The sequence below is a fragment of the Watersipora subatra genome, chromosome 3 (genome assembly GCF_963576615.1).
Source record: "Watersipora subatra chromosome 3, tzWatSuba1.1, whole genome shotgun sequence".
Taxonomy (NCBI): domain Eukaryota; kingdom Metazoa; phylum Bryozoa; class Gymnolaemata; order Cheilostomatida; family Watersiporidae; genus Watersipora; species Watersipora subatra.
Window position 1 is genome coordinate 17,217,669 of NC_088710.1, and position 16,124 is coordinate 17,233,792.

The 16,124-nt window shown below is 36.8% G+C and overlaps 1 protein-coding gene across 1 annotated transcript in view; it reads left to right on the top strand.

Annotated features, from left to right (window-relative positions):
• LOC137389884 (S phase cyclin A-associated protein in the endoplasmic reticulum-like) overlaps nucleotides 1–15,046 on the top strand; it is a 37,631-nt gene extending 22,585 nt beyond the window's left edge. The window contains exons 16-22 of the mRNA XM_068076037.1: nucleotides 448–719; nucleotides 1,691–1,840; nucleotides 2,837–3,071; nucleotides 3,751–3,903; nucleotides 9,215–9,406; nucleotides 10,835–10,898; nucleotides 14,713–15,046. Of these exons, the coding sequence (XP_067932138.1) occupies nucleotides 448–719; nucleotides 1,691–1,840; nucleotides 2,837–3,071; nucleotides 3,751–3,903; nucleotides 9,215–9,406; nucleotides 10,835–10,898; nucleotides 14,713–14,792 (1,146 nt within the window). The 3' untranslated portion in view covers nucleotides 14,793–15,046. The remainder of the gene's footprint in view (nucleotides 1–447; nucleotides 720–1,690; nucleotides 1,841–2,836; nucleotides 3,072–3,750; nucleotides 3,904–9,214; nucleotides 9,407–10,834; nucleotides 10,899–14,712) is intronic.
• The last annotated feature ends 1,078 nt before the right edge of the window (nucleotides 15,047–16,124 follow it).

The window sequence follows — 16,124 nt, forward strand, 5'->3', positions numbered from 1 at the left end:
GTTTTTATGCCTCTAGAGCCTGCCATTGTCTTTTGCCATTGTCTCTTACCATGCTTGACCCCAGTAAACAGTAAATGGTAAACTGTAGTAATAGGACAGTAAATACATATTTTATATAATATTATTTACTTAGTGAATCTCCCAATCGATTTGTAGTCTCAAAACACATTTATAGTCTTCAGTAAATATTGTGGTTGCTGACAGCATGGTCGAGAAATATTCATTGCGTTTCTATTTCTCAGATGCGTAAACCAATCACTGCTAATGTCGCTACTAGTTATCAGCTACTAGTTATTAGGTCGAGGCCAAAAAGTCTAACTTAGTGACCTTGACCTTTATTCGTGTAGCCTAGTTTCTAACGCTTTTTATCAGCTTACCAATATTCAGTGTTATGTTTAATAACAGATATTAAAGTCTTGTTACTACGCTATTTCTCTATGTTACTAGTGGATGGTGGATGAGACCAACTCAAAGCTTGATGTGATAGAGTCAGCGGCGCTCGGCAGCACTGCTGACAGCACAACACTGGCCAACTTAATAAATAACAATACAATAGATATAACCATAGATGTGGTAGCCTCTTCTCTTGTGCACACCTTGGCTGTCATACTCTCTTGTCTTTCCACGTCGAATCCCCAGAGTAAGGCGAGTGACAAATCATCCTCTTCCCAGCGACCCGGTCTCGACGCATTCAACAGCAGGATCAGTGATACTATTAGGTTGGTTCTTGTTATTTAACAGAGTGATCAGTGATATGATTAGGTTGGTTCTGGTTTGGGTGACTATTAATTCTCTTAGTGCAATGTGGCTATGGAAGTTGGTTTATTTGTATCTTTGCTTATTGAAATCTGTTTATAATTGGCTTCATTTGTCCGTGGATATGTATGTTATCTGTAAATATCAACTTTTAATTAAACAAGCTGTCTGTAGAATTGAATGTTGTTTTTTTGATACACACCAGGTTTTAGGCACAAAAAAGCTTTGGATTCAGTACCCATAAAAGGCATTTGGGCCAAAACAACATTTTTTAATGAAAATGATTCTCAATACAATTTATAATTGTGATGACTAAAATGGGCTTCTCAAATTGTTAAGACTCAGCTTATTAGACTGAGGTCCTAACCAACTGACCTAATAGACCACAATGATAACACTTATAGACTGAAGTCCTAACCAACTGATCCAATTGACCACATCATAACACTTATAGACTGAGGTCCTAATCAACTGATCTAATGGACCACATTATAACACTTATAGACTGAGGTCCTAATCAACTGATCTAATTGACCACATTATAACACTTATAGACTGAGGTCCTAATCAACTGATCTAATTGACCACATTATAACACTTTTCGACACCCCAGTGTGCCAGTCAGGGATAAGGATTGCTTTTTTATATCTCTGTTTAATTTGCTTTAAAATTATTATAACAAAAGAATAAAAATTAGAAATCCAAGTTATATTTTTTTTACTGGACAACATCAAGAATGTCTGCTTTTGTTTATCTTTGATTATTTATTATCAGATGATGTTATCTAGGTAAAAGAGGGAAGAGCTCACTTTTGAAATGAGGCAGATTTTGTTAGCCTGTGTCGTTTTACTATAGAAAGTGCTGAGCTCAATGTCTTTTCTCGCTCCCCTCGCAATGTTTAGGCGCCTAGAATTAGTTCTATTTTTTATCAAAGATACACAATCACAGTTGGAGTGGTAGACAAGCTTCAATCGCTCTACACAAATGTCCGTGGTTACCTGGATACCAATACACAGCTATTCCATTTCCTACAGTACAGCATCAGCTTCCTCACAGCTATCAGCAAGTTGACTGTCTCTCAGAGGTAAGGTTAGATAAGCTATAATAGATTTGTTGCAAGGTGTAATTTAGAGTATGGTAGGTCTGTTGATAGGTACAATGTGCAGTGTGGCAGGTCTGTTCAGAGATACAATGCTAACTATGTCAGGTTTATATACAATGTTTAGTATGGTAAGCTCGGCAATGTAATGTATTATTGCAGGTCTGTTCAGCGATGCAATGTTCAACCTAGCAGATCTGTTTAGAAACAATGTACAGAGTGGCAGGTCTGTATAGGGACAATGTACAGTGTGGCAGGTTTGGTTAGGGGCAATGTACAGTCTGGCAGGTGTGTTTGAGGACAATGTAAAGTGTGGCTGGTCTGTTTAGGGACAATGTACAGTGTGGCAGGTCTGGTTAGGGGCAATGTACAGTATGGCAGGTCTGGTTAGGGGCAATGTACAGTCTGGCAGGTGTGTTTGAGGACAATGTACAGTGTAGCAGGTTTGTTGTAAAGTAGATTGTATCATGTGGCAGGTCTGTTGAGAGACTTGTTTACTATGTATTTACTCAAAAATATCAGGTGCTGCGTAACAAATCCATTTAGCAGAAAATTGCCGTAACTATGTGGTTCCAGCGCTTCTCTAATAAATGCCAGGTCATATGTTTGTTGTTTACATTTGTCTTAAAATATATTTAATATCGCATTGACAACAGATAAAGCAAACAATATTCAAAATGGTTCACCTTCATTCCTTTCCTTAACTGTGTGTATCAGGCAAATCTGTATTTAAGACACATTCCTGTGTACTAGTTTACTAGTTTCGCACTAATTTTCATTATTTTTCCGTAATCGAACTGTACTTGATGTGGCTAGTCAAGCCAGGAGTAAGCACTTTCTATCGTCATTTTCTTGCACCAGATATTTACAGTATGATAATCATTTAATCACTTATTTTTTTTATTTTCTGTCATATTTTCACACGCTATAGTTTACCAGACTAGTAGATCGCTGTTGACCCTCGTAAACTTTGACCTGTAGGCAGCAAGATGTATTTGACTCACCAAAGGCAGATTCAACTGAGTTAATGCAGACGTATGAGGACATTGAACTCGCCGGTATCATGTCTCTTCTTTATGGCATGTTGCTTCATAATGTGCCTACAAGAGGGGAGGTATCCACTCCACCCCTACTCTCTTCCAACACCCTGACCGTTACTCTTGTGGGACTCAGGCTTATTAACCAGTTAGCTACTATGGATTTGAAGCTAGTTCAGGTATAGGAACATATTTTTCTTACTGTTCAGTAGCCCTAGGACCTTTTTATTTTCGTTGTAATTTTAATTAATTTTAATTGTTTAATGATCACGGTTTCTTTTGCACAAAATTTTCTTTTAAAAAGTTTTTTAAGTGTGGCCTCATTTTTAGTCTGGTGATGTCATCAGGCTAGCTGCTTGTATTTCACGTACAACTCTAAATAAAGGCCTTGGCTCGCTAAGGTTCCGGTTGAACTCCACGGGTTTGTTCACTAGGAGTAGGCAGTATATCTAGTGGTGGCTGAAAGGGTATATTACAGCACTTGTTTGTCCCACTTCATCTCTTTGGGTTGAAAAAATTAAAAAGTATTTACAAACCTTCTTTAATAAGCTCTTGTTTTGAGAAAAATAAACAATAGCAAAATATAACAAAGCAAAGTATTTTATTTTGAATTTCAAGCATGAAAGCAGCCAATTTTTTGCTAGATAATCAACTGTACAGGAATAGTTGCTGAGCTTACTTCATCTCTTTCCAACTCTATTGCAAGAGTAAAGAGTAGTGCATATATCACCCAATACTATTCATGTGTCTGTCTAACATATTCAAGTATATCATGCTGACTTCTTACTTCAATGATAGTTGTCTTTGATGTTCAGCGAGTCTCTACAGCAGTGGAACTGTTTCTTTTTGTATTGGCAGCGAGTGCTTGGCTCAGAGGGCGTTTCTCTTGAGCTCCGTCACATCGTCAGTTATCTCATATGGTACTGTACACAACACACGGACAATGAAGAACTTCTGCACGAGGCCATCCTCTGCGTCAACTACTTTGTGGTCCTCAACGCGGACAATCAGGTAAGCTTAGTTTCTACTCTTTTGTTCCTTGCACGTCTTTTGTTATAGATGGGGGTCCTCCCATGTTTTGTGACGATTCTGACGACGCGACGACAGGGATATTTAAAAAGTGACAGACGAGACGACCATTTACCAATGCAGGTGACGAGGATTGCGTAAATAAGATTACTAAAGGTACGGCTGCAGGTAACGAATTTTTCGTTGGTTCGGAGTTCTGGCCGAAATCACGAAAAACGCAGAATTAATCGGTCGAAATTCACAGAATTATTTGAGCTGTGCATGCCCACCGAGTTTGTCGACGAACGCTTTTAACAGATTAAAGAAATTATTAGCGAGCACGATTCCAACAGCTTTAGCAATTAGTATAGTCCAAGACATGTACCGTGACACACAATAAAAATACGAAAGCATTTCAACATAGAACACACGATGTAACTGTCTAAGTCGCGCTATTATTAGTTGGCGAACACGACTTTAGCAAATTTTAAGATATATGTAGTCCGAAAACATAATGCGACACACAAGAAAATTATTACAGAAAGTTATCATAGTAAATACGATGCAACTGACTTGTTTGCGCTAGAGATGTCGACATTCTCTACCACAAATCTTTTGCTGCTAAAAAGGAAATATAATTAAAAAATAAACAAATTGTAGCTATAGCGTCCAAACAATAAATACATTCAATAACGAAATCTAAGCAGTTGCATCATGTGTACTATGTTGATTTGCAATTATACTTTTACTATTGTGTGTCATTATACGTCTCTTGGACTATACTAATTGCAAAAGCTGCTGAGATCGTGCTCGCTAGCACGATTCTAGCAGCGCAGAATAATTCTGTGTGTTTCAATCATTTCGTGATTTTGGTTAGAACCAACGGAAATTTTGTTACGTGTTGCCGTACCGTTACTAACTTATTATTTGTTCATAAATCACCACGGTCAACCGAAACTTCACTAGTTTTGGTTTGAAGCATCTGGCCCAGCATTTATAGACTGCCAAATAATTAAAGCAATGAAATGCCACGACATTGACTGCAAATCCGTTTCCAAGTCTGTGACTGACAGTGATTATTAAAGGCAATCTCGGTCTATTTTCAGTACAAGAAATATAGCTCTAAAAACCTAAGACGGCTGTCACTCTTCGCGGAGTAATCAGCAACGCTCCCAAACATCACTAATATGTTTGTGAAGGTCGCTGGTTGAGCCATGCTTTTGGTTAGCAGAAGTTCAAACCTAGCGAGTTTCAGATTTTTAACGCAACCCAGTGCCACCAGTATAGATATTTGTATTAAAATAACGAATGTGAAGAAAGAGGTTGTTTTGGTTACCAATTTGAAAAAGGTGACAGTGATTTTAAAAGTGACGACAGTGATTTTAAAAGTGACGACAGTGATTTTAATAGTGACTATTCTGACAACAGCTTTGTGTGGTAGGACCCCCATAGATGGTGTAAGTAGAGTTACTTACACAGCCACACCTCGACATACGGGTTTAATGCGTTTCCGGACTGAGCTCGTATGTCAATTTTCTCGTATCTCAAAGCAAAGTTTCTTATATAAAATATCTAAATACAACTTAATCTGTTTTCATCCTATGGAAAACCATCTAAAACAGAATATTACGATGGAAAAATGTGTTTTTGTTCTGATTCACTACATACGCTTAAACATTAACAAAGATCCAGTGTTTATGTTCTGCAATAAATATGATAGTATTATTATTGTTATTATTACCTATGTACAGTGCTATATGTAGCTCTTTCCCTCGAGACTCGCAGCGGACAACGGCAGTCTGAGAGTGATTTGACAGCAAAATCTTTGGTATGCTACACTTTTGGGACGCTAACGTAACATGAATTATAAATTTAACTAAAATGAATTTATCTTACTCAACATAGACCTAAAATATATTTAATCTTACACTAAACTTAATTCCAGTTTTGTCTTGGTTTTAATTTTTTATCATCTGTCGGTTTGGCTCATTTTACCTCACTTTCATCTTGACTTTTAGTCGGCTTTATTAAAACTGGTCCGACGCGAAAGACTGAATGATGCAGCCTTGAAAGTAGCCTCTCGCCATACTTCTTGCTGCTCGCCATACTTTGCCACCTTGCGACCGCATTGAGAACCATTTCATATGCTCGTATCTCAAAGTAAAAACTGGCTCAAAATTTTGCTCCAATCTCAAATTTCTCATATGCTGGGACACTTTATGTCGAGGTATGACTGTATTAGCTGTAAGAATGTTTTAGGCGCTGAGTAACCTCTGTTGGTTTTTGAAGTGACCTTCAGTAATATGTTATCTGCTGCTTCAATTGGATGGACTCACTGGCAGCTGGCAGTACACTCAAGTCTCTGCATGAAATTGCGCAAATTCTCAAATTTGTGGTGTGAAATTTAAGCAAATATTTGACTTCATACACTTGAAGTAATTTCCAGATACCGCAGACGAAGTTTCTCAAAGCACCTCAGTTTTGTATGTTCTGTTGATAATAAAAATTGAAAAAAGTAAAAGATTAGGTTGAAGTTAGGTTAAACTTGACTTTGATCTTGTCTAAGTTGGAGTAAATCATACATATTTCTATCACCATCATGCATATTTTTATCGCCATGGGATACCTTCCGAATAAGTTATGTTCTTTATCCCATGCGCCATCTCTCTCCTGCACTTTATTCATCAGCATCAGTGAATGAGGAGCAATAATACCTCATTTTACCAATGATATACAGCCCCCAAGGATAGCCGACGGCTATCATAAGGGCGGGGTTTAATGATGGAGCTCTGTCCAGATTGTGCTAGCCTGGGTTTCGGAGCAAACACAACTCTCGCGGGGCGGTCGCGTTGCCTGGTTAGGTTTTGGAAAACACGACTCGCTGTTATCGTTTCATTAGCTCATTCAGTCAGTAGACCCCGCAGTTCACAATAGCAAACCTTGAATTTCTACAATGTAGGGGTAATACCTAACCAAAATAATGGATCCATGCAAAATAAAACATTTCAAATTACCTACTTTTAGTAATTTTAAAATTGGTAAAAGTCGTAGTATATGCTTAAAATTGAATATAATTTACCCGAAATTACCCGAACAACGGCCTTTTTTTCCTAGTTTTTGATTAATATTTTGCCACCCCTAATATAAAATGACTAAGTCTTTCATCGTTGTCACATTGTTTTACCTGGCCAATAAGATGGGACAGCAGGCAAAGTTGTGCAGTGTAGTTTTCATACTCAAAATCTAAATACAAAACCGAATTTGGGCTATTTTACGATTGTGACTATTAATATCACGAATGCTTGCGAATGGCAACTGACTGATCATAATGGTGACAATATTGGGATACTATATTTATTTGAAAACAAAATGACTTCAACAGATAAGTAAAATAACCACTGTAGTTCATAATATCTGTAAATTTACAAGGGGCTTTATTCAGCATATTTGTTTGTTCGGGTGCCGTGTTCGGGTTCATCCCAACAGAGCTCCATCATTAAACCCCGCCCATATGAGAGCTGTCGACTATCCTTGGGGGGGCTGTATATCATTGATTTTACTAATTGACTCTCTTCTAATTTATTTGTTCACATTTTCCTGGCACTATTATTTTTGGTTGGTTTTCATAACTATCTAAAGTATAATTAAAGTACTAGCGCATGTTTTTTTGATATGAAATGTCTTAAACGGTTTATAGTATATATTGGTTCCAGCGTAGAACATGGGAAGCCAATCTCAGAACAAATTAAATTTGTATGCTAAGGTTGACTATATTATTTAATGATTTTTTCCAAGCATAAATAAAGTTTAGCTTAGAATTTTAAAAGTAAAGGAAGTAGTATTGTCATTATTTTACATGCTTTGAGCGCTACAGGAAACTGCTTACTGAGTTGGGAGTAGTTTGTGTGGGCGCATAGATTTATCATCCTTTCTAAGGGTCGGTGTTGTCAGTGTACACCGAGTTGGGAGTAGTTTGTGTGGGCGCACAGATGTATCATCTTTTCTAAGGGTCGGTGTTGTCAGTGTACAGGCTTTAGTTAGTATACCCTGATGAACCATTTACAGCCTGCAATATTGAAGCATCGCTGATCTTAGCGTGTGGATGTTGTCAATAAACCTTAGCGTGGCATGTAACACCCAAAATATATTATTTTCAAGTACAAAAACTGAAATATAGAAACAATATTAGTATAAATATGATTTAAATGAAATAAAGTTACAAAATGCATGCATGTCTATGTTTATAATAGATTATGTCATGCCTATTGTTTATTAGTTGGAGCAATTCTTTTTCTGTAAAGGTAGAGGCTACAGATGTGTTTTATTGACAATGTGAACACTTTGTAAATGTCTCATTCCAAGCCCTCTATGTCTTTTTGTATTAAATATCAAGTTTTATACTATACAGTTGAAGCCAAGGTATTAAGCCCTCATCATTTTCTGACGTCAATTAGGTTTTTGCTTTATTACCGCCACTCTATAATATATGCACACGCATATACTCCACAATATAATATGCATATCAAATGATTCCTTAGAAGATTTTCTATTCTTTAAAAATATTTATCTAAAACAAAAACTATCCCAGTAGTATCTGCGGGCTTGTAAAACCGACAAACGAGCTGTGGGGAAATTTTGTGTCAATCTTTGAGGCCAATTCCTCAGTAAAAATGATTTCATTGTTAAAGTTTTAATTTCATTAGAAAAATTTGATTCTCAGCTTTCTAATGCTGTGCAATACTCATGGCTTAAATAGATTATGCAGTAAGTGAAGTCTATTCAAAGTTAATCCAAACATTGCTAAATGAACTAGAAAACAAAGGCAGCGGTGGTAATACTTTTGGCCACACCTCTAGCATAATTAATTAGCCTTGTTTCCTTCCTTCTCACTTCAATAAACGCATGAAGCTTTACTATAATAAGGGACGTCCGTCGCCGGGCTTATGCTTTAAAAGAAGGAGCGGTTTGAAGGGGATGTCGAACCCTTGGTAAGTCGACACTTCACCCGCGCCAATCGACCTCCTTACCACACTATGGAATAATTGTGCAGCTATCTATTACACCCGATGATCCCTCATGGTGTGCTAGTTTTACATACAGTAGTTCAAAAGTGTGCTAAAATAGATAAGATGAGAGAGTTGTTCTTATGGAGGAACAGTAAATGTAACTTTGTCAAACCTACTGACTGATCTACAGATCATTTTATAATAGAAAGCTTTGAAACTACGTAATCTCTTTGTAATTGTGTAGTAGAATCATTTTTACTTAGACAACTGTTCAGATCACAGTATAGAAACCATCCCTATATTGACAGGCGATAGTCCACTCGGGCCAGAGTCCAAGCATCCTGCAGCAGCTCTGCTCTCTACCCTTTCAGTACTTCAGTGACCCAAGACTGACGCTGATTCTCTACCCGTGTCTCATTGCCGCTTGTTACCAGTCTGACAGCAACCGCAATATTTTAGAGCAGGAGCTCAGCTCTGATCTACTCGCCAATTTTTTAGAGGTCAGTATCTTGCACACCTGTGTACATATCCTCGCTGTTTGTTATCGAAGGTTTCAAATTTTGTTCGTTTGACGTTCTCTCTGAAACCCTGTCAGATTCATCATATATTTCTAAGAATATTATTTATTTTCCATGTAAAAAGGGTCTCTGCATTTAATACTTTAACTTGTTTAGGGATGAAGCCCTAACGCTGTTGATAAGCTGCCAACTAAATGCGACCTCTTGTGGTTGAGTTAGTAGAGGCATTGTAGTTCTAAGGTGCTTCCAGATTCCCCGCGCCTAAGGAGTACACTACTGGACTAGACGTGAGGGGTTTGAATTCCAATCGCACACCCCATGCAATTGTAGAATTACGTTAGTTTATCGCTTTTGTTAAAGTACATAGTAGTATGCTCTAACTGAGGCGTGTTTAGTCAATTGACAGCCGATAAATACATGTGCGGCCCAAGTACTGTATAAATGGTTCAATATTTTTAGACCATGTTAGAGCTTTAGAACAAACACACTCGGTTTGTGCTGAAGAGTTTTTGTATTCGTTTTGTTTATGAGTCATTGGTAGAGTAATTATAGGTCAGTCACATATCACTGAAAGCTGTAAATAGATGATAACTCCAAATTGACGGATATGCATAAGACTAATTGAATGCTCACCACGTACTTGTTTCATAATAGACATTTTTCAATATTTTGTTTCGGGAATTTTGTCTGTAGGGAATCCGAAAGGAGCAACTGTACATCTCTCTACACTACTGTTGAACATACATCAACACATTTCCAAATTTCTCGTGTGAACTCACCTCTCATGAAGAGTTTGGGGTGGAGCTAGTCCTAAATAGAAACATAATCGTGATACTAAATTTTATCGATTTTTTAAAGAGTTGTGGGGTAGTATAGTAGATATTTTCAAATAATTCATTATGAAATCTGTATTTCTGCCTATCTCAGTTACCTATTGACTTTTGAGACGGATGCCTTGTTGTCTTTTATCATCAGCAAGCGGCAAAAAATATTGTATCATTCAAATCACCAATTTTACGCATATGATACTTTTAGCATTTTCAATTGGTATTTATAGGTAAGGCAGATGATGAGTGTGTGTATTTGTACAGGTGTGTGTACGAATGCTTTCACTTGTAGATATGTAGTATTTGAAATGGGTTTGTAGTATTTGAAATGGATTTGTATTGTAGAGGGAACACCCCAGGGTTTGTAGGAAGGAGTATATGAATACCGTCAGTTATGTTTGTTTTCAAATTATTGTCTTGTCAAAGTTCAAAATTAGCAGCTGGCTTGTGCTAATCAGTAGAATCTTTATGTTAGCATTACATTTTATTATATTTGCTAGCTTTTTTCATTTTCTGTCCAAAGCTTCTTGTTTGGTCTGAAGCTTTTTGGCAATAGCTTTAGACAGTAATTCTCTTCTTGTAGGAGTCAGAGTTGCAGCTACAACAGAAGAAGTTGTCTCCTTCTGTCACTAGGAAATCTAATTCAGGTAAGATTTTAGGTGGTTCATAAACATAGCTTTTGGTTAGCGAATTGAATTGCTTTTTCACTAACATACGCTTGTTAGAACATATTATGGGATTTGAAACACATCAAGTTGTTTGAGATTTCTCGAAAGATGAACCGTTTTGATCAATGTAGGTTTCTAGCAGAATTTTGTGGTTACTTTTTTCAATTATTGAAATGGTGGACAGCTCTGAGGACATTCTACAAACAGGCTTGGGACACTAATTGTAAAGCCTCAAACATGCTGACGTAATAACATAATAACATCAGCATTATGATAATTACTTGTCCAAGCACACTCGAGGCGTCACACAAACAAGCAAATTATTTTGTTCTTGAAATTAAAAAAAATACTTTTTGTTGCTTTGCTTACAAAATAAATTTTATTTTTTAGTAGTTGAAAAACAGTTTCTGTTTACAATAGCGTTGTATTACTTTAGAGTTTTGAGTGACCAAATTTTTGCTGCAAATTGAACTGATTTTTTCACTATGATTCTGGTTTCATTTTAAAAATTATTCTTTAATGATCAGTTAGCCAATCACGTCAAAAACATCAGGCTCTCCTCATCTCATGATTTTGATAGCATTTATGGCAGCGTCAATGCTAGTGAATTCACCACGACTTCTTTCAATATTTCTTAAATGGGCTCCAAGTCTTTAGTCGAAACTTATGACACAATCCAAGTCATTGGCGCTCACAAGGATTTGTCATCATTGCGTTGGCATTGCCAGGTGAATAGAGGTCAGTATGGTATTACACCATGGAATTATAGAGATCATTGTTTACATGAGAGAGAGAGAGCTCACGCCGATATATGAGCGGCGAGTATTGATACAGTGAAATGGCAGACTCGGCTGCTCTTTCAACAATGCAAAGGCTGTCGAGAACAGCCCTTACCACTGCCTGTAAATATTTATTCTGCTTACTGTGACTGCTGCCTGCTGCCATACAGGAAGAGACGTTAGCTTTGTGCTGCGTGTTCCAGCTGTTGGCTCTGGGATGCTTCAACAGGAAGCACATAAATGCAGCCGTATAGTTTTTTGCTGACGTGATGTGTAATTAATGTTGTGGCATTTAAGACTGTAAATTTTGATTTCAATTAGTTTTCTATCTTTTGCTCGATTAGATGATTGTATTGTAATATTATATCACGCTGTTAAATATATTTGTACTGGAATAGTGCAAATATGTAACGTGTCACTAAACATTTGAACATGGGATTATGGGAGACTTGTCAAACCAAGAAGAGAAAACATTCCTCTATCCAACATGTTATATTATATACATAAATAATGACCTTGTAGCAACCATATCTTTACAGGTAATTTTAAAGATTTATGCATTTTCATTCTGTCAGAGATGTGATTGTAGTAAGTTTATTTGCATTTCCGTTTTAACAGAAATTCATTTTTTTACTGGGAAGCAAAAAATTATACAAAAATTTTAAAAATTTGCAATATTTTACAAGCTTTTAGGCTATTCATATATGGCAGACCTTTGGTTAAAAAAATTATTTAAACCAGTTTATATTATTATTGGCAATATCCTGAGCTCTTCCGAAGTGCCTAGCTAATAAGAATTCTTCTAGTGGCAGCGGTGCTAGCCCTGCTGACCAAGCTTAACTTGAGCAGTGTGGTATGATTGGAACTGGAGTTGACAGTCAATCTTTTATTTAATAACCAACACATGATAGTTTACATATTTACTTGAGGTATTGACAAGCAGCCCGCACGCAGTTCTTGTTTACAAACTGCAGCTCTTCATCGAATGCTGACTATAGCGCTTCTAATTTCAACAAAAACTTTTTATCAGCCACCTTCTAGGATTTACTCACAGAATTGGAAGAGCAGTTTTAACCATTTTAATAGCCCGTAGCCTGCAAACAATTCTCTTGTCTTCACCGAGTGTTTGAAACGCTGCTTGGGATCCGAACTGTTTTAATCATTGCCTTTTTCACCCGTCGATGAAATGCTTATTATTTTTACAATTTTATAAATCCATTTATAACCAGTTATCTGTCGCTACACTCGTGCCACAATGGAGGTGGGGTCTGTTTCTGTCGCTTGTTTCAGACCCTTTCACTAACTAGCTATCAGCACTGAGCTTCCCCTGCATCACTCTAGTGATTTCATTACAGGCCTCATCTAGTTTAAAAACTCCTTTCAAAGACCATTTTCTGTCTTTTTATGTGTTTGTTTAAACATAGTAGCAGTGATGGACTATTGGTCTAGAGCCATGACCTGTGGTGACATGCTGGGGGTTCAATTCCCAGAAAAGGTTGCTGATAGTGGCAGGAACTTCGTTCAACCTTGAATTGTTTTCTCTATCATTTTTCCTGTGCCTATTTCAAAACGATATCTATAGCCTTGTAGCAACAGATATCGTTTATGTACTCGTGAATGCTTTCTATGCTACACTGTAGCATAAAAGGCATTCGCAAGTACATAGGCATTCGGCAAAAGACAAAAAAAGTATTTTTATACACTTCAACTGCATACATCTCTCCTATGACAGAATAACAAGAAAATGTATTGCATCGTTTAAACTTTCAAGCAATATATTTATCTTAGGAATCTTTTGCTATACATTATAACATCGCCACTAGTAGACCTGTTTAGTTCCTAAAGCAAACAGCTTTAGGAACTAAACGCTTTAACCTCGTTTTTCTATAGGTTTACATGTACATATGTAAGTATATTCCCCTTTTCAATAAAAAGGCTCTGTAGTTCACATTAGACTCTGCTGAACGCAACTAAAAAGACTCTGTTGAAAGGTTTATTTACAGTTTCAGTTTTACAAATATCGTGTAAACCTGAGGGTGGGAAGTTATAAAGTTGGCTGGAAGGAGTTTTATGAGCAGATATTTTTACTTGTCGATTGTTCGTATTTGAGTAAATAAATTACTCAGTCTTTGTTATACTCGAGTCCGCATATTTATCATCTATCTGGAAACACGTAACCTTTTACATGCAGAGCTTTAAACTTACTGTCAGTGAGCTTTCAATCCAACAGTGTTATATTAATTTATAAGTTTATTTCTCGATCTGTCGAAATTTTCTGTATGCTCAAGGCCAATCTTTCTAACAACGTTTTTTGTTCAGCATTATTGTGGTTGATCTTATTATATTATAGTTGTATTATTGTATGGCGAGGCCATTATTATTGTATTATATTATATCCAAGGCGGTGTTAACTGAAGTTTAATTTGCTGGATTCTCTTTATGCACATCAAGTTAGAAGCCTACCGGTGTCAGATGTTGTTTTGATTGTATTCGGCAGAGTTTAAAATAAAAAACTAAATTACTTTATATTTGAATCTATTAAATGTATTCTGTTGATACAAAAAACTTTAAAAACTAGTTGGTTTGTTTATCTATATTAAACAAATTTAATGGTTAATTTTAAATTAACAGTTTCATTTTTTTGAGATAAAATTTCATGTCCTTAGATTTGTTTGCGATACTGACAGTTGTCACTGGTAAGTTTGAAGTCAGCTAAGAGAAAACCTGCACTCATCGTGTGGCTAGTCGATGTTATGTTCTATAGGCACATCGTTGGCATTTAGTTGTATTTTTTGTCATTTGGTCATGTCTCTTTAGTTGGTCGAGTTGTCTCTTCAGTTGGCTAGCCAAGTTGAAAGTCAGGCAAAAATGTAAGCAAAGGTTGGCAGGTGAAAACATGTTCTCGTGTGGTAACTGTACTGCTAACATGAATCTTTCATATAATACATAATTAATAATAAGAATAATCAAGAAATAATGATAATAAGAATTATCATGCAGCTTGTGTTTTACAGATGGACGCATGGCGCTAGCCGTCAGGTTCCCAGAAAGGCTCTGGCAAGATGCGAAACAGTATTTCTCCTCCTCTAGCTAGGAGTCTGCCAGCCTCGACCTACGCATTCCTCATCCACTTTTCAGATCTCCCCGCCTTCATATCAATTTGCTTTAATATTTATTTGTATAAAAGCATGTAGTGGTGATATTAGCAGATGCGCAGGTAGATGCGCAGGTAGCGCTGTGTTTATGAGCTCTACTATAATTAGTCACTGGCATCAGCTAATGTTTGCAATCAGTTTGTCATGTGCAGGTTTTTTGTGCCTCCGGAGATCGTTTGTGTTTGATTTTTTAATCTCCTTAAAATTTGGTTTTTACTTTATTGATTGAGTTATTATGGTTGGTGAAATACAGTACTTGTTCTTATAGGATGGTAAAACCATGGTCGTGCTACATATTGCAGATAGACCCTGAAAAGTTTACCATTGTCAACGTGGCAGTTTTTCAGCAAGCTTGATTGTTAAGTACGATAGTGTATGAATACAAATATGGACATACCTTTGTTCAGTGAAGTCATTTTCCGTTACCTGTTGTTACGGACACTCTAAATGTAACTGAATGGATAACAAACTATTGAATCTCGTTGTGTCCTCAGTGAGTAGTGTTTGTAATTTCTCTTGCAAGTGTTCAAGTTATGACGTTAAAATTAACATTCTTTTGCTGAAACCCAAGTTTCAGATCAATGTTTGAAGTTGGCAAAGGTTGGTGATAACAAGTTAGCCAAGGGTATCATGGCCCCAACCTAGCCGCGCATGATACAATTGCTGTGAAAAGGCTCAGGCCAAGGACTTCTGCGTTTATAATGCCGTAGCCATTTTATCTTTTACCCTTTTATTTAGCTGCAGTTTTGATTGTTGAAATCAAGCATTTCATATAATTATTCAAATGTTTAAAAAAGTTTTGTTGCATTCTATCTTTTTATCTATCGACTTTGTTGAATGATATAATTAATAATTTCGTATAATTATTCAATTTTTCAAAAATTTTTGGTGTATCCAATTTGTTTACGTGATTCTTTTTATCTTGTGACAAGGTGAGCTGAACTGCTCCTATTCGAAACATGGCCTCACTTTTAGCCATCGTTGTAAGACATCATCGGTTGAGAGCAACGGCCCATCTCGGCTCAGGTTGCTGTTGCATAGGTGTCTTGTGCGCTGTTTGTTTTCTTGTCTTCAAGTGGTTAGATCTGCTTGTTCTTTTCTCAGCTCTGATCCCGTTGCCTTGACTGTCAATATTGCACTCATTGTTAGATGATACACCTTCCCTTCTTGCTATTCATCAGAGACCCTCGTGATGATTGTAACCTTATAGATGAGCAGTGCATGTACACTAACCCACTCATCCCCTTCTCTCTCTTTTTGTCACTAGATTG